Source organism: Pseudorasbora parva, chromosome 3 (assembly GCF_024679245.1).
Source record: "Pseudorasbora parva isolate DD20220531a chromosome 3, ASM2467924v1, whole genome shotgun sequence".
Lineage (NCBI taxonomy): Eukaryota > Metazoa > Chordata > Actinopteri > Cypriniformes > Gobionidae > Pseudorasbora > Pseudorasbora parva.
In genome coordinates, this window is record NC_090174.1 from 4,339,787 (window position 1) to 4,358,056 (window position 18,270).

At 47.6% G+C, this 18,270-nt stretch overlaps 2 protein-coding genes and 1 pseudogene across 4 annotated transcripts; 2 read left to right on the plus strand and 1 right to left on the minus strand.

The window, feature by feature from the left end:
- Positions 1-486: 486 nt before the first annotated feature.
- LOC137070438 (UDP-glucuronosyltransferase 2A1-like) lies at positions 487-11,508 on the minus strand. 3 transcript variants are annotated; one of them, XM_067437574.1, is made up of 6 exons: positions 10,782-11,508; positions 10,498-10,646; positions 2,655-2,786; positions 2,214-2,301; positions 1,914-2,133; positions 487-1,119 (listed from the first exon to the last, which is right to left on the minus strand). In XM_067437574.1, the coding sequence occupies exons 1-6, from the start codon at positions 11,473-11,475 to the stop codon at positions 825-827; spliced, it is 1,578 nt and encodes a 525-aa protein (XP_067293675.1). In that variant the 5' UTR covers positions 11,476-11,508; the 3' UTR covers positions 487-824. The 3 variants fall into 3 exon arrangements, 1 of the variants encoding a protein (XP_067293675.1); XR_010904275.1 differs by having other exon boundaries at positions 982-1,119; positions 1,796-2,133; XR_010904274.1 differs by having other exon boundaries at positions 983-1,119; positions 1,761-2,133.
- A 288-nt stretch (positions 11,509-11,796) lies between these two features.
- LOC137072172 (uncharacterized) lies at positions 11,797-13,781 on the plus strand. Its single transcript, XM_067440388.1, has 2 exons — positions 11,797-11,803; positions 11,863-13,781. The coding sequence occupies exons 1-2, from the start codon at positions 11,797-11,799 to the stop codon at positions 13,698-13,700; spliced, it is 1,845 nt and encodes a 614-aa protein (XP_067296489.1). The 3' UTR covers positions 13,701-13,781.
- Positions 13,782-14,116: 335 nt separating this feature from the next.
- Positions 14,117-17,418, plus strand: LOC137070437 (uncharacterized; annotated as a pseudogene).
- Positions 17,419-18,270: the final 852 nt, after the last annotated feature.

The following is an 18,270-nucleotide window of genomic DNA, read 5'->3' on the forward strand; positions in this document are numbered from 1 at the left end:
TGCTGGCCTCACTAACACCTCTACCAGCGGCTACCTGGTTTTCCCAGTTGGTCTCCCATCCAGGTACTGACCAGGCTCAGCCCTGCTTAGCTTCATTGAGTTCAAGTTCAAGAGTTTTATTTGTCACATACACAGTTATACAGAATACAACCGGCAGTGAAATGTAAACAGGTCCGCACCATGGACAGAAACCAGTCTTGGGCTACAGGGTGATATGGCTGCTGATTAGCTTCATCACAGCTCAACGAAACACGTCTACTCCATACGCACCTTAGCAGTTCTCTCCCAAAAGGAAATTTTACCTGGAACACCCCCTCATGTATGATATCCGACCAGGAAACCCAGAGAAGCGCAACAACCCTGACTTCAGAATCCAAATATCTGCTCAGCGCATCAACCATAGCAGTGGTGTTTTAAAATGAGAAGGCAAAGTCTTCACATTTGTATTATTTATTTCATGTCAAGGGGAAAATACATGATACAAGGCAGACATGATTTTTAATGCTAAAACAAAAAAAATCTTTGTTCACAGTACAAAATCATGGAAATACCCACTTGACACACAGTGGGACTTTTTAAGGAACATTTTTTGGGAGAATATTTTACGAAGTATGCACTGCCATTATGGGAATAAAATGTAATCCATTAATAATATGAATATGAACATTTAAAAATGTAGTAAGGTACTTTTAAATCAGACAAATAATCAAATACAATAATCCAGATTGCATGTAACTTTCCTGAACTACCGTACCCTTCTTACATAGGAAAAGAGGAAAATCAAATATATACTGTATATATAAAAAGGACTCCCACAAAAGGATTCACTCTTTTTTATTCTTTTGTGCTTTGCCAACAGGAGTCTTTCTAAAACATTTACGGAAAAAGAAACTGCATGTTTTAATGAAGAGGAATGTGATCAGTGCAACAATTGAGAGTAAAAAGGCCAGTACGTCCAGGCAGTGGTACTGATACCAGCTCAGGTCATGTGCCTGAACTTGTAGATGTTTAGCTCCTTTATTCCGCATCACAAATTCAATCCAGAAAACTGCCTGGTCCAGAGGCTTCATCGGCTGATCATGGTGGATTCTGGAGAGTCTCATGATGCTTTCTTTGTACCTGATTAGAGAAGTAAAGAAAGAAGCACTGCTTAAGACAAGACAAGCTCTAGAAAAGTACAAAAGTTTCTAAATACAATTTAATGGTAAAAGTATTGGGACACCACCCCAAATCATTGAATTGAGATTGTCAAATCACTTGGTGTGTAACAGGTGTGTAAATCAAGCACGCATGCAGACGCTTCTACAAACATTTGTGAAATAATGGGTCACTCTCAGGAACACAGGATTCCCACACAATTCAAGTGTGGTACAGTGATAGAGCTCTATAGGAGATGTGTTCTCTGGAGTGACCAATAAAGCTTCTCTGTCTGGCAATCCCATGGACAGGTCTAGGTTCGTCAGTTGCCAGGAGAACGGGACTTGCCAGACTGTATTGTGCCAAGTGTAAAGTTTGGTGAAGGGGGATCATGGTGTGGGGTGGTTTTTTCAGGGGTTGGGTTTGGCCTCTTAGTTTTATGTGAAAGGAAATCTTAATGCTTCAGCATACCAAAACATTTTGGACAATTTCCTGCAACCAACTCTGTGGTAACAGTTTGGGGATGGCCCCTTCCTGTTCCAATATGACTGCGCACCAGTGCACAAAGCTTCGGTCCATAAGGACATAGATGAGTGAGTGTGGTGTGGAGGAATTTGACTGGCCTGCACAGAGTCCTGACCTCAACTGGGTAGATCACCTTTGGGATGAATTAGAGCGGAGACTGCAAGCCAGGCCTTCTTGTCCAACATCAGTGCCATAACTGGTAGTTCCCTTTGGTAATGGATTATTTAAAGTTTATGAAAGACTTAACTCACGTTGGATTATTTAAGACAGTCTTTAGAGCATCTGCTAGGTCTTTGGACTCCATTGTGTTGATATCAAGAACAACAGCAGCTCCTTTGGTTTTCATGTGCATCATGTTATCAGGCTGGTCAGCAAACTGTGGCAAACCCACCATTGGGACTCCATGATAAATAGCCTCATACAGTCCATTTGTCCCACCATGGGTAATGAAGGCCTTTGCTTTTGGATGTCCTATAAGATAAAATGAAGTCAGTATCTATCTGACACCAATTATTGTGTATCATGAGCACACTTGACAACACTTTCCTTACCAAGCAAATCATTCTGTGGGATCCAGTCGTAGAGTTTTGTATTGGGGGCGAGAGTTTCTGGTGTTTTTCCACTGTAACGCCAAACAACCTGTGCAAATACACATATGAGGCAGTACTGAGCATATGAACACCCAAGTAACAGAAAAGTTGGGTTCTGTAAAAACTGTATTTATTTTTCCTACAGAGAATTTTATTTGTAATGATAACATATACTGGTAAACCTTTTTAAGTCATTACATCAATTTATTGTTCAACACACATACATGAACTGTACTTGCTTGATGAACAAGAATCAATGAGGTTGCACAATAATGCCTGAGCTTCAGTTTACCATATTAGATGTGCTCTATGCATGTCCGTTGATCAAACTTTTTATGAAAAATCCTAAAGTTAATGTGTTAATCTTTTTTTTTTCTATAAAGAATCAAAAAAGTTACACACCTTTTGTGGGATCTGACCAAGAGCAGAAGCAATAGTGTTTGCTTTTTCCATTGTCAGGATGTTGACCATGGAACCCAATGAGAAAACAACAACGCCATGATCTCCTGAGCTCTGAACAAACATCTCAAGTTCCTAAGAGACACACAAATGACCACATACTTTATCAAAAAAAAAAAGAAAACAGGACTTGAATCACCATTTCCACCGTGTAAACTACTTAAAGGAACTGTATGTAAGAAATGTCCTATTACTGTCAGCTATATTATTAACCCTGTTAACGCTGCCTATATATGCCTAGTTTATTCAGTCATTCATAGCAAAGTCTTGTATGTGTCACAACGGCATTTCCGAGTGCTCCATTGATTATCTGTTCCATGGTTTTGACCCGGTTACCTGTTTTCTGGCAGTTTCCCTTTTCCTGCCCCTGTCCTGGGGAGTATTCCAGAAAGCAGGTTGTAAGAAAGGTGTATGTTTAAGAGTAAGCAGATAACCTCAACCAAAGATGACATCTCCAACACTGCAGCTCTTGTGGGGTGTTCCCTGTCTGCGGTGGTCAGTATCCATCAAAAGTGCTCCAATAAAGGAACAGTGGTGTCTCGGCGACAGGGTTATGAGCAGCCAAGGCTCATTGATGCACATGTGGTTCGACCAAACAAAGCTACTGGAGTGTAGCACAAATGGCTAACGAGCAGTTAGTCATCTGTGATCAATGGCCGGATGGCCAGAGCTCCGATAATCACGCATCCTGTGATGATCCAATCAGACCATACAAAGGTCCCTTGTATTGCAACTATATGATGATTAACAGATCAGTCACCACATTGTCATCCCCAAAGAGAGGATTGTGTGTGTGTGTGTGTGTGTGTGTGTGTGTGTGTGTGTGTGTGTGTGTGTGTGTGTGTGTGTGTGTGTGTGTGTGTGTGTGTGTGTGTTGAAGTCTTGGAGACCTCAGGCATGAAACGTATTAAATATATATATATTGTGTTAATTTAATGTCTTGTCAGGTACTGGTTGCTTTGGCACTGGGTGTGGGTCCCAAGTCCTGTTGGAAAATGAAATCTTCATCTCCATAAGGTTGATTGGCAGCAGGAAGCATGTAGTGCTCTAAAACTTCCTGGTACATGTCTGCATTGACTTTGGACCTCAGGGAACACAGTGGACCAACACCAGCAATGGCATGGCAACCCAAACCATCACTGACTGTGGAAACTTTACACTGGAGCTAAAGCAACGTGGATTGTGTGTCTCTCCTCTCTTTCTCCAGACTCTGGGACCCTCATTTCCAAAGGAATTGCAAAATGTACTTTCATCAGAGAACATAACTTTGGACCATTCAGCAGCAGTCCAGTCCTTTTTGTCTTTAGCCCAGGTGAGACACTTCTGACGCTGTCTGTTGTTCAAGAGTGGCTTGACACAAGGAATGTGACAGTTGAAACCCATGTCTTGCATACGTCTGTGCATAGTGGTTCTTGAAGCACAGACTCCAGCTGCAGTCCACTCTTTGTGAATTTCCCCCATACTTTTAAATGGGATTTGTTTCACAATCCTTTCCAGGGTGTGGTTATCCCTATTGCTTTTATCTTTTTTTCTACAACATATTTTGCTTCCCTTCACCTCTCTATTAATGTGCTTGGACACAGATCTCTGTGAACAGCCAGCCTCTTTTGCAATGACCTTTTGTGTCTTGCCCTCCTTGTACAAGATGTCAATGGTCGTCTTTTGGACAACTGTCAAGTTAGCAGTCTTCCCCATGATTGTGTAGCCTACAGAACTAGACTCAGAGACAATTTAAAGGCCTTTGCAGGTGTTTTGAGTTAATTAGCTAATTAGAGTGTGGCACCAGGTGTCTTCAGTATTGAACCTTTTCACAATATTCTAATTTTCTACATCCATCCATCCATCATCTTCCGCTTATCCGGGGCCGGGTCGCGGGGGCAACAGTCTAAGCAGAGACGCCCAGACTTCCTTCTCTTTGGCCACTTCCTCCAGCTCCTCCGGGGGTACACCGAGGCATTCCCAGGCCAGCCGGGAGACATAATCCCTCCAGCGTGTCCTGGGTCTTCCCCGGGGCCTCCTCCCGGTGGGACGTGCCCGGAACACCTCCCTGGGAAGGCGTCCAGGAGGCATCCGAAATAGATGCCCGAGCCACCTCAGCTGGCTCTTATCTGAGCTCCTCCCGAGTGACCGAGCTTCTCACCCTATCTCTAAGGGAGCGCCCAGCCACCCTGCGGAGAAAGCTCATTTCAGCCGCCTGTATCCGGGATCTTGTCCTTTCGGTCATGACCCCCAGCTCATTCCCATAGGTGAGAGTAGGAACGTAGATTGACCGGTGAATCGAGAGCTTCGCCTTACGGCTCAGCTCCTTCTTCACCACGACAGACCGGTACATCTCCCGCATTACTGCAGATGCTGCACCGATCCGCCTGTCAATCTCTCGTTCCATCCTTCCCTCACTCGTGAACAAGACCCCAAGATACTTAAACTCCTCCACTTGAGGCAAGAACTCTCCACCAATCTGAAGTGAGCAAGCTACCCTTTTCTGACTGAGAACCATGGCCTCGGACTTGGAGGTGCTTATTCTCATCCTAGCCGCTTCACACTCGGCTGCAAACCGTCCCAGTGCATGTTGAAAGTCCCGATCTGAGGTTGCCAACACGACAGCATCATCTGCAAAGAGCAGTGATGAAATTGCGTGGTCCCCAAACCGGACACTCTCCGACCCTTGGCTGCGTCTAGAAATTCTGTCCATAAAAATTATGAACAGAACCGGTGACAAAGGGCAGCCCTGCCGGAGACCAACATGCACCGGGAACAAATTTGCTCTGGTCGTACAGCCCTAAGCAAGGTGCCCCGGACCCCATACTCTCAGAGCATCCCCACACAGGGTGCCACGAGGAAAACAGTCGAATGCCTTCTCCAAAACCACAAAGCACATGTTGACTGGTTGGGCAAACTCCCATGAACCCTCCAGCACCCTGTGAAGGATATAGAGCTGGTCCAGCGTTCCACAACCGGGACGAAAACCACACTGCTTCTCCTAAATCTGAGAAGTAAATCTGAGGCCGAATTCTCCTCTCCAGTACCCTGGCAACTTTCCCAGGGAGGCTGAGTAGTGTGATCCCCCTGTAGTTGGAACACACTCTCCGGTCCCCCTTCTTGAAAAGAGGGACCACCCCGGTCTGCCAGTCCATAGGCACTGTCCCCAACCGCCACGCGATGCTGCAGAGGTGCGTCAGCCAAGACAGCCCCACAACATCCAGAGACTTAAGGTACTCAGTGCGAATCTCATCCACCCCCGGCGCCTTCCCACCGAGGAGCTTATTAACTACCTCGATGATTTCAGCCCAGGTGATGGACGAGTCCCCTTCCGAGCCCTCAGCCTCTGCTTCCTCAAAGGAAGACGTGTCGGTGGGATTGAGGAGATCCTCGAAGTATTCCTTCCACCGTCCAACAATATCCCCAGTTGAGGTCAGCAGCTGCCCATCTCCACTGTAGACAGTGTTGGTAGGGCACTGCTTCCCCCTCCTGAGGCGTCGAACGGTTTGCCAGAATCTCTTCGAGGCCAAACGATAGTCTTTCTCCATGGCCTCACCAAACTCCTCCCAGGCCCGAGTTTTTGCCTCCACAACTACCCGGGCTGCTGTCCCTTGTCCGCTGCCTCAGGAGCCCCACAAGCCAGCCAGGCCTGATAGGACTCCTTCTTTAGCTTGACGGCATTCCTTACTTCCGTTGTCCACCACCAGGTTCGGGGATTACCGCCTCGACAGGCACCGGAGACCTTATGGCCACAGCTCCGAGCAGCCGCGTCGACAATGGAGGTGGAGAACATGGTCCATTCGGACTCAATATCTCCGGACTCCCTCGGGATCTGGTCGAAGCTCTGCCGGAGGTGGGAGTTGAAGATCTCTCTGACAGGGGGTTCAGCCAAACTTTTCCAACAGACCCTCACAGTACGTTTGGGTCTGCCGAGTCTGTCCAGCTTCCTCCCCCGCCATCGGATCCAACTCACCACCAGGTAGTGATCGGTTGACAGCTCCGCCGCTCTCTTCACCCGAGTTTTCAAGACATACGGCCGGAGGTCAGATGAGATGACCACAAAGTCGATCATTGACCTAGGGTGTCCTGGTGCCATGTGCACTGATGGACACACTTATGCTTGAACATGGTGTTCGTTATGGACAAGCCATGGTTAGCACAGAACTCCAATAACAGAACACCGCTCAGGTTCAGATCAGTGGGGCCGTTCCTCCCAATCACGCCCCTCCATGTGTCTCTGTCACTGCCCACATGTGCCTTGAAGTTCCCCAGTTAAAAGATGGAGTCTCCAGTTGGAGCACATTCTAGCACCCCTCCCAGAGACCCCAAGAGGTCCGGGTACTCTGCACTGCCATTCGGCCCGTAGGCACAAATGACAGTGAGAGACCTATCCCCGACTGGAAGGCGCAGGGAAGCGACCCTCTCGCTCGGCGGGGGTGAACTCCAACACATGGCGACTGAGCTGGGGGGCTATAAGCAAACCCACTTCAGCCCACTGCCTCTCACCATGAGAGCACTCTGGCAACTCCAGAGTGGTAGAGAGTCCAGCCTCTCTCTCGTGTGGTTCCAGAGCCCAAGCTGTGCGTGGAGGTGAGCCCGACTATTTCTAGTCGGTATCTCTCGACCTCCCGCACAAGCTCAGGCTCCTTCCCCGCCAACGAGGTGACATTCCACGTCCCTAGAGCCAGTTTCCGTGCCCAGAGATTGGGTCGTCTGGGGCCTCGCCTTCGACTGTCGCCCGATCCACTATGCACCGGCCCCTTATGATCCCTCCTGCAGGTGGTGAGCCCACAGGAGGGCGGCCCAACGTCGCTCTTTCGGGCTGAGCCCGGCCAGGCCCCATGGGGGACGGCTGCGCCATGCCGGGCGACGTCACGGTCCTTGATTTTATGGTCATCATAGTGGGCTTGTGAACTGCTCTTAGTCTGACCCGTCACCATGGACCTGTTTGCCTTGGGAGGCCCTACCAGGGGCATAAAGCCCCGGACAACATAGCTCCTAGGATCATTCAGGTACTCAAACCCCTCCACCACGATAAGGTGACAGTTCAAAGAGGGGTTCTAATTTTCTAAAATACTAAATTTGGGATTGTCCTTAGTTGTCAGTTATAATCATCAAAACAAAAAAAAAACTAAAAAAACATTTGAAATATATCAGTATGTGTAGAGAATAAATATAATATACAAGTTTAACTTTTTAAATGAAATTAGTTAAATTAATCAACTTTTTGATGATATTCTAATTATATGAGCAGCACCTGTATGTATGCCTGCCTCTAAGTACATAATCATATGTCAAGTTTGATTGTTCTACACATGTAGAAAAACATGGTTTTAACCTACAAGTTAGGTTTCTTTATTTTATTGGTTTATGGGAGTTAAGTCCCAGCCTCAGCCGGTGTTGTGTGGTTGTTCTGGAGACATACGAGAGAAGAGATTGACAAGTTCAGCTGATCTGAGAGAGACGCTGAGCGATTGCTGTGACAAAAAGAGGTTTTGTCAATAATTCATCTGAATAAAACTCAGAATGGTGTTGTGGCGGAGGGGATGTGGTTTTGTGAGGTCTGTAGTGGGAGAGAGAGAGCGGAGCCGGGCAGTGAGAAAGTAGGTCAAGTGCAGATGATTAACACCTGTGTCTGATTGCAGTAATTTGCGTGGAGAGACCGCATATAAGCTGCCATGGGGAGAGAGAGAGGAGAGATTTTGGACTGGCATTGAGATGTTGTGCTGGTCGTAAGGAGTGACAGTGAAAGCTGAGAGACCGACTGATTGACGTTTGGAGAACCTGCTTATGTTTGATGCGCCCACGTGTGCCTATTTTGTTTTTTTCTGAGTGTTGTGTGAATAAAAATCATCATCAAGAGCACCAGCAAGACCTGCTGGCCGTGAGGGAGGAGCAACAGAAGCGCTTCAAGTCCCTCCTCCAGGCCCAGCATGAAGCTGTTCCGGAGCTGGATGGACCAGGAGGTTCGGACCGTCCCCACCCCTGCCCTGGACTCGACCGCCGCCATGCCTCTCTCCAAAATATGTCCATGCGATGATCCAGAGGCTTTCATTGACCCCTTTGAGAGGTCCGCCGGTCCCAGGTGGGGATTCCGAAAGAGATTCTCACCGATCTGGGCACGGCGTTTATGTCACGGACGATCTGCGAGCTCTATGAATTGTTGGGCATTAGATCGATTCGCATCAGCATCTATCACAGACGGCCTGGTGGAACATTTTAATCACACGTTAAAAACAATGATTCGTAAGTTAGTTCACGAAGACGCCAAGAATTGGGATAAGTGGCTAGTGCCTCTCTTGTTCGCTGTCCGCGAGGTCCCCCAAGCCTACACAGGGTTTTCCCCCTTCAAGCTGCTCTATGGACGCCAGCCTCGGGGGGTGTTGGATGTCCTTAGAGAAGGTTGGAAGGACGGACCGTCCACTAGCAAAAATGAAATTGAGTATGTCTTGGACCTGAGAACAATCTGAGATGAGGATCTCAGGCCAGAGGCAGTGCAAAAAGCTCAATCTCTTGCCCCTACCCAGTCGCAATGACCTCATTCAACACCACGTTGAGACCGAGCCAGGTGTTGTTGTATCGCTTACTGGAGCACAAGAAAAAAGTGGTTAACCCCAAACTCTGGTCGGGCCAATGACATCGTGTATAGAGTCGGTGGGCGGGGCTTAACATAATGATGGCTCCTTTTGGACTGGGACTGAAATGGTGTGCTGGTCGTGAGGAGTGACAGTGAAAACAGAGAGCGACTGATTGACATTTGGAAAACCTGCTTATGTTTGATGCGCCCACGAGTGCCTGTTATGTTTATTTTTTGTGAATAAAAACCAGTCACAGTCCAGCCGACCCCATCTTCTTCCTTCTCCCCATGACAAAGACCACGAACCTCACTACAGGTGTATAGTAATATACACTCACCTAAAGGATTATTATGAACACCTGTTCAATTTTTTATCAATCCAATTATCTAATCAACCAATCACATGGCAGTTGCTTCAATGCATTTAGGGGTGTGGTCCTTGTTCAAAACAATCTCCTAAACTCCAAACTGAATGTCAGAATGGGAAAGAAAGGTGATTTAAGCAATTTTGAGCACTTTTTTTTTTAAGTAACTGTTTGGCACTGGAATCGGAAAAAACCTAAACGATACCCAACTCTAGTGTTTTGTAACACTAAAACATGCAAGTTGACCATGTATGTGTGCTCAACATGTTCTGTAGCATTCTTTAGCGATATACTATAGATCGCTGACTGCATCCAAAATCAAGAAAATGCTGTCTTCAGAGGACACATTTTAAGGTAGGAAGGCATCCTGGCACGTCCGAATTTAATGTTAGCTTCAGTTCCTGTCTCCTGAGAGACCTCCATCTGATTGAGTTTTGAAGGCAGCATAAGTATCCTTTGCTGCCTTTGATATCCAACAATTCTGTTCGTTCCATTTAGTGAGAGATGGTGTACGAACACAATACACAGTCTTATGTTTAGCTATGTCTTTTAACTATTATAGTATTTCGAAGGACAAAAACATGAACTTTAAATCGGCTTTTACATCAAGTCTGCTGTCACTTAATTTGGCGCGAGGCCCTGATTTCATTTTAGGAATTTGGGATAAAACTACTGCGTTTGGATCCTCAGGCTTTGCATCTTTGAGCAGTTTTTAATAGGCATTAACAATGTTACTTGATCTATTCAAGTAAAGATTCCTTACTTTACAAATGAAGAATGCAAAAAATTGTAAAGGCTTTAAGTATTTCAGAAGAGTAGATTTTTCAAAATAAGATATGTCAAGGCAAAGTCATCATTAGCCTACCTTTGACAGAGGCTTGGCAGGTTTGCAGTGCAGTCCTCCAACAAATTTAAAATTAGGTACGAGTGGACGTGGATACTCAAAATCCCAGTAAGTTCTAATCAACCAGATGTCAGTTTTCCCCATGGTCTCACAAACGTTTGTAGGTTTGCCTGTGACATACAGAGAATTCCACTCAGCTAAAACACAGTAGGTTAAGTCACAAGGTTAAAAAATATCTGGAAGACTAGCCTACTGCACAATTAAAGCATACAAGTTTTTCCAAATAAAATAAAAATCATAATTACCTTTTATTTCTGTGTAAAGCTGGTTCAAAGAAAAACGAAATATGGTTGAAAACATGATGTAGTAGAGCATGTTTTCAACTCTCTCTGTGAAGCTCATGTGGTCGGTGAGGTGACCCTGCACAGCGGCTGCAGGAACATAAGATGGCGGTGTGGGGATCAGACCACAAAAACGCTCTAAATTATATGAAAATGTTGAGCGCGTTGAGAGGACGTGTGGTATCTTCAGTGTCTCTGCCATCAAGTCAGCGCATGGCATCATTGGATCAGACAAAAGCACATCATAATGAGATCCCCGAAGTGTGCGCAAAAGATCCTCATTGTGAAGCATTCCCTTGCATGTATCAGCAGCAAGCTCCATAAAGTTTGACATCACTTGCCTGATCATGGAGAATCTCTCGTATGTGGTGACTGTGTCATTCATCCAGAGATGAATAAAGTCACTCCATATAGCACTGGCCTCTTCTTTCTTCATGTTGGCTTTAAACACATTATAGTTGAACCGCTCCTTCCGTGTGTACTTTACAGTAGGCGATGAAGAACTGACCAGAACCGTCACGCTGTGGTTCTTCTCAACTAACCCGTCTACAATTGAACGCATGTTGAGCCAGTGGCTGTACTCGCCTGGCAACACCAAAACCCTTCCAGCCTCTACTCCACACAGCAGCACGAGCACAAATATAGTCCCACAAATCATGCTGAAGTGTTTGTGCCTTGTGATCTGATCTCGAAAGTGATGACTTAAATACAACAGGCTATGGGCACATCAGGACATTACAGATGGTTAATGTTTAAAACCATGTTCAAATGAGTGTGCTAGTTCTGTGTGTACCCTGAGATTAAATCCTTCATGTACCTAGAGAAATTAATATGCAACATGCCTGGCCTAGCCTAGCCTAGTCAAAGTTTAGAGGTAATACAAAATAGTTAATATAATAGAATAAAATTTAGCATGATGTGCTCTCTCATTTGAGAGAAGATCTAAACTCTGAAATAACACTGAGCAGTAAAGACAGAGATGAATCGTATTTTTAAACGTATTGTCAAATCTGTGTCCTCGTGTCAAAATCTTAAATTTAATTAGAATACAAAAGACACAATATATTGGCCATGAACATGATTGTCAAGTCGGCCGAGGTGGAATGCAGAGGTCCCAAGTCAAAATCTGGGACCCGTCAGCCCCCCATAAGAGCCTTCATGGACGACTTGACAGTGATGACAACATCTGTTCCAGGGTGCAGATGGCTCCTCCAGGGGCTTGAACGGCTCATCTCCTGGGCAAGGATGAGCTTCAAGCCTGCGAAGTCCAGGTCTCTGGTCCTAAAGAAGGGTAAAGTGTCCGACCGTTTCCGCTTTACCCTGGGAGAGACCATGATTCCATCAGTGACTGAAAAACCAGTCAAGAGCTTGGGGAAGTTCTTTGATAGCTCCCTGAAGGACTCAGCTGCCATAAAACAAACCAAGTGCGACCTGACTACTTGGCTCATAGCAATCGACAGATCTGGACTCCCTGGAAAATTCAAAACCTGGATCTACCAGCACGGAGTCTTGCCAAGAATACTCTGGCGCCTGTTAGTCTACGAGGTACCAATATCAACAGTCGAGGTTCTAGAGAAGTCTATCAGCCAGTTCCTCAGAAAATGGCTGGGGCTCCCTCGGTCCTTGAGCAGCATTGCCCTTTACGGCCATTCCACCAAGTTGCATCTTCCTTTGAGTGGACTAGCAGAGGAGTTTAAAGTCACCCGGTCCAGAGAGGTATTGATGTACAGGGACTCAAAAGACACAAAAGTAGCAGCAGCAGGAATCCTTGTGAAGACCGGGAGAAAGTGGCAGGCGCAAGAAGCCGTCACTAAAGCTGAGGCACGACTAAGGCACAAAACGCTGCTGGGCTCCGTGGCAATGGGAAGAGCAGGTCTTGGTTGTTTTCCCAAGCCACGTTACGATCTGGCTCGTGGAAAAGAGAGGCGCAGACTGATTCAGGACGAGATACGAGCAGAGGTGGAGGAAGAACGCTATACCAAAATGGCCAGTATGTCCAAACAAGGAGCGTGGACCAGGTGGGAACATGCAGATCCACGCAGAATAACCTGGGCAGAGCTCTGGAAAGCAGAGCCATTTCGGATCAAGTTTCTTGTCCAATCCGTCTATGACTTCCTCCCAAGCCCAGCCAACCTGCACACCTGGGGCCTGGTAGACACTCCCGAGTGCAAGCTGTGCCAGAAGAGGGGCACACTGGAGCACATTTTGAGCAGCTGCTCAAGAGCGCTAGGGGAAGGGCGGTATCGCTGGCGCCACGACCAGGTGCTAAAGGCCTTGGCGGACTCCATCTGCACAGCTATCCAGCTCAGTAAGACCCAGGCAGCCCCCAAACAGACAATCACCTTCATTAGAGCTGGGCAGAAAGAACAATTCCATCGGCATAGCTCTACGGGGGGGCTCCTCTCCACTGCTCGTGATTGGCAGCTTCAGGTTGACCTTGGAAGACAGCTTAAGTTCCCAGGCAACATCACAGTCACTTCTCTCTGCCCAGACATGGTGCTAACATCTGAATCTACCAAGCAAGTGGTTATCCTGGAACTAACTGTCCCCTGGGAAGACCGTATTGAAGAGGCCCACGAGCGCAAGAGGGCTAAGTACGCAGGGCTCAGCTCGGAGTGCCGTTACAACGGCTGGAAAACTCACTGTGAGCCAGTCGAGGTCGGGTGCCGAGGCTTCGCTGGCCACTCACTCCTGCGAACCCTCAAACTCCTTGGAGTGAAAGGACTGCAATTGAAAAAAGCCACCACGAACATCTTAGAGGCCGCAGAGAGGGCTTCCCGGTGGCTGTGGATCCGCAGGGGGGATCCGTGGAGCAACATGCCACTTGGACACAAGCCGGGGACTGATCACCCCCGGTTGGGTCGCCCGGGTGAGGGTGTATGAAGATTTAAGACCCGAAACACCCCATGACCCCGGGTTTTTCACTGATGACGTGTCCAAGTAGCACCAGAAGGTGTATTCAAACTCTATCCCATCTGGCACAGCCAGTGACCTCCAGGAAAGTCTGGATGACATCCACGAATAGAGTGGTGACGGCTGGAGAGACAGCAGACAGCTCGGAAAGACGGCAACCGGGGCAGGGAGGGCTAGCCCCCCGACCTGCAGCTCCTGAGAGGGAGCACCCACAACAAGCTACGAAGAACCCCACAGAAATATACCCCCAGGGATACCCGAGAGGGGGGGAGAATGAGCATCCCAATCGGACGGAATTACCGGTAATGACCCAAGCAAATGGACAACGGAATACGAGCGCAGTCTGTATTTGCGGCAAGGTCTGCAAAAACCTGAAGGGCCTGAAGATCCACCAGGCAAAGATGGCCTGTCTCAGGAGGGATCAAGTGAAGCTATGCTCAGGTACGGCAGCTGGGGCAGCAGTTACTGTCGCGCCGGCGGCTGAACCTGGTGAGACGGAGGAGGATCCGGGTCCGGAATCTCCCCACAGTACCTGGAACCTCCAAGCTACACAAATCCCCCCACCAAGCAGGAAATCGGAACATCGCAGGGTGAAGTGGCCTGCCGCAAATAATAAGGAGTGGCTTAAGTTGGACGAGGATGTAGACAAGTGTCTGGAATCCATCTCAAAGGGCAGTGTCGACCAGAAACTCCAGACCATGTGTACCATCATAATGAACATGGGGGTAGAGCGGTTTGGTGTCCAGGAAAAAAGAGGAGATAGGAATCCAGCGAAGCTCAACAGGCGAGAAGCCATGATCAGTCAGCTGAGACAAGAACTAAAATCCCTGAGACGTCAGTTCAAGATGGCCAAGGAAGAGGAAAGGACTGCCTTGTCAGAACTCACAAACATCATAAGGAAGAGACTCATCTCACTGAGGAGAGCGGAACGGCACCGAAGGAAGGGCAAGGAAAGGGCTCGGAAACGTAGTGCGTTCATTGGCAATCCCTTCAGCTTTATCAAGGAACTACTGGGTCAGAAGCGAAGTGGCCACCTCACTCTCCCGGTAGAGGAGATTGACAACCATCTCCACACCACTTTTAGTGACACCTTGAGGGACCATGACCTTGAACCTTGCAGGGATTTGGTGGCGCCACCTGAACCAGGGATCCAATTTGACAGTGCTGAACCCACGCTGAAAGAGGTGAAAGAAGCCGTTAGAGCGGCAAGATCCAGCTCTGCTCCCGGTCCCAGCGGGATCCCCTATAAGGTCTACAAGCAGTGCCCGCAGCTCCTCAGACGTCTCTGGAAGATCCTGAAGGTGATCTGGCGGAGAGGGAAAGTCGCTGCGCACTGGAGGTATGCTGAGGGAGTCTGGATCCCGAAGGAGGAGGGCTCTTGCAACATCGATCAGTTTCGCATCATCTCGCTGCTCAGTGTTGAGAGCAAGATTTTTTTCAAAATCGTGTCCCAACGTTTGACAGACTTCCTCCTGAAGAACTCCTACATTGACACCTCAGTCCAGAAGGGAGGAGTTCCACGAGTACCTGGATGTCTGGAGCATACAGGGGTGGTGACACAGCTGATCCGGGAGGCTAAGGAGAGCAAAGGAGATCTGGCAACTCTCTGGCTTGACCTGGCCAATGCCTACGGGTCTATTCCACACAAGCTCGTTGAAACCGCACTGGTAAAACATCATGTTCCTGTCAAGATCCGCATCCTCATCATGGACTATTACAACAACTTTAGTGCACGAGTCTCTTCAGGCCAAGTAACATCCTCCTGGCATCAACTTGAAAAGGGGATAATCACTGGCTGCACAATCTCGGTATCTCTCTTCTCATTGGCCATGAACATGATTGTCAAGTCGGCCGAGGTGGAATGCAGAGGTCCCAAGTCAAAATCTGGGACCCGTCAGCCCCCCATAAGAGCCTTCATGGACGACTTGACAGTGATGACAACATCTGTTCCAGGGTGCAGATGGCTCCTCCAGGGGCTTGAACGGCTCATCTCCTGGGCAAGGATGAGCTTCAAGCCTGCGAAGTCCAGGTCTCTGGTCCTAAAGAAGGGTAAAGTGTCCGACCGTTTCCGCTTTACCCTGGGAGAGACCATGATTCCATCAGTGACTGAAAAACCAGTCAAGAGCTTGGGGAAGTTCTTTGATAGCTCCCTGAAGGACTCAGCTGCCATAAAACAAACCAAGTGCGACCTGACTACTTGGCTCATAGCAATCGACAGATCTGGACTCCCTGGAAAATTCAAAACCTGGATCTACCAGCACGGAGTCTTGCCAAGAATACTCTGGCCCCTGTTAGTCTACAAGGTACCAATATCAACAGTCGAGGTTCTAGAGAAGTCTATCAGCCAGTTCCTCAGAAAATGGCTGGGGCTCCCTCGGTCCTTGAGCAGCATTGCCCTTTACGGCCATTCCACCAAGTTGCATCTTCCTTTGAGTGGACTAGCAGAGGAGTTTAAAGTCACCCGGTCCAGAGAGGTATTGATGTACAGGGACTCAAAAGACACAAAAGTAGCAGCAGCAGGAATCCTTGTGAAGACCGGGAGAAAGTGGCAGGCGCAAGAAGCCGTCACTAAAGCTGAGGCACGACTAAGGCACAAAACGCTGCTGGGCTCCGTGGCAATGGGAAGAGCAGGTCTTGGTTGTTTTCCCAAGCCACGTTACGATCTGGCTCGTGGAAAAGAGAGGCGCAGACTGATTCAGGACGAGATACGAGCAGAGGTGGAGGAAGAACGCTATACCAAAGTGGCCAGTATGTCCAAACAAGGAGCGTGGACCAGGTGGGAACATGCAGATCCACGCAGAATAACCTGGGCAGAGCTCTGGAAAGCAGAGCCATTTCGGATCAAGTCTCTTGTCCAATCCGTCTATGACTTCCTCCCAAGCCCAGCCAACCTGCACACCTGGGGCCTGGTAGACACTCCCGAGTGCAAGCTGTGCCAGAAGAGGGGCACACTGGAGCACATTTTGAGCAGCTGCTCAAGAGCGCTAGGGGAAGGGCGGTATCGCTGGCGCCACGACCAGGTGCTAAAGGCCTTGGCGGACTCCATCTGCACAGCTATCCAGCTCAGTAAGACCCAGGCAGCCCCCAAACAGACAATCACCTTCATTAGAGCTGGGCAGAAAGAACAATTCCATCGGCATAGCTCTACGGGGGGGCTCCTCTCCACTGCTCGTGATTGGCAGCTTCAGGTTGACCTTGGAAGACAGCTTAAGTTCCCAGGCAACATCACAGTCACTTCTCTCCGCCCAGACATGGTGCTAACATCTGAATCTACCAAGCAAGTGGTTATCCTGGAACTAACTGTCCCCTGGGAAGACCGTATTGAAGAGGCCCACGAGCGCAAGAGGGCTAAGTACGCAGGGCTCAGCTCGGAGTGCCGTTACAACGGCTGGAAAACTCACTGTGAGCCAGTCGAGGTCGGGTGCCGAGGCTTCGCTGGCCACTCACTCCTGCGAACCCTCAAACTCCTTGGAGTGAAAGGACTGCAATTGAAAAAAGCCACCACGAACATCTTAGAGGCCGCAGAGAGGGCTTCCCGGTGGCTGTGGATCCGCAGGGGGGATCCGTGGAGCAACATGCCACTTGGACACAAGCCGGGGACTGATCACCCCCGGTTGGGTCGCCCGGGTGAGGGTGTATGAAGATTTAAGACCCGAAACACCCCATGACCCCGGGTTTTTCACTGATGACGTGTCCAAGTAGCACCAGAAGGTGTATTCAAACTCTGGCTATTAATGCCAATAAAAGGAAGTCAGTATCAATAAAATCCATTTTTGGATTTACACTTAGGCTGTTTAGAGTTATTATTATTTATTTTTTTAGTTTAGTTTTATTTTAGTTTAGTAATATTTATTGAATATTTTGAGGTCATTTTGAGATCTTTTGGTACTAAATACTATTTGTGCAATAATTATGGTCCATGACCACTTAAAATATTTTTCTTCTAATATTTATATTAATTATATTACAATTTGTGTAGTTATTAAGGTAAAATAGAGAATTCTATTTTATATTTTTTGAAACACTGCACACTTGTTGTCTTATTACTCTGGTGCCCTTAATATACCAATCCAGAGTGCCACACATTACACCACCACCACCAGCCTGCACAGTGGTAACAAGGATTGATAGATCCATGTTCTCATTCTGTTTACGCCAAATTCTGACTCTGACTTTTTCCAGTCTTCAACTGTCCAATTTTGGTGAGCTTGTGCAAATTGTAACCACTTTTTCCTATTTTTCTCCTTATCTCCTATTCCTGTTGTAGCCCATCCGCCTCAAGGTTGTGTGTGTTGTGGCTTCACCATGGGGGTATTATTGTAACTTTATTCCAAACAAATATATTGTTATATTTCAAATGCTTCCTGTGCATTTGTTGATGGCTTCCTCTGCATTTATGGATCTCTTCTTGCACATTTGTAAATCGCAGAACAGCACGTGGATTTTAAAACATTTTTTGAAACATTTCTAGTGTCTAGATTCAAACAAATCCACAAATACGTAGACTCCACCCACCGTCTACTTAAATCAATCATATCAC

Bases quoted from the DNA above. Each gene is read 5' to 3' on its own strand.
- LOC137070438 (XM_067437574.1), bottom strand. From the start codon at position 11,475: ATGATTTGTGGGACTATATTTGTGCTCGTGCTGCTGTGTGGAGTAGAG. The intron at 10,647-10,781 runs GTAATTATGATT...TGTATGTCACAG, and splicing joins GCTTTACACAGAAATAAAAG to GCAAACCTACAAACGTTTGT. The intron at 2,134-2,213 runs GTAAGGAAAGTG...TTTATCTTATAG, and splicing joins CCCACAGAATGATTTGCTTG to GACATCCAAAAGCAAAGGCC.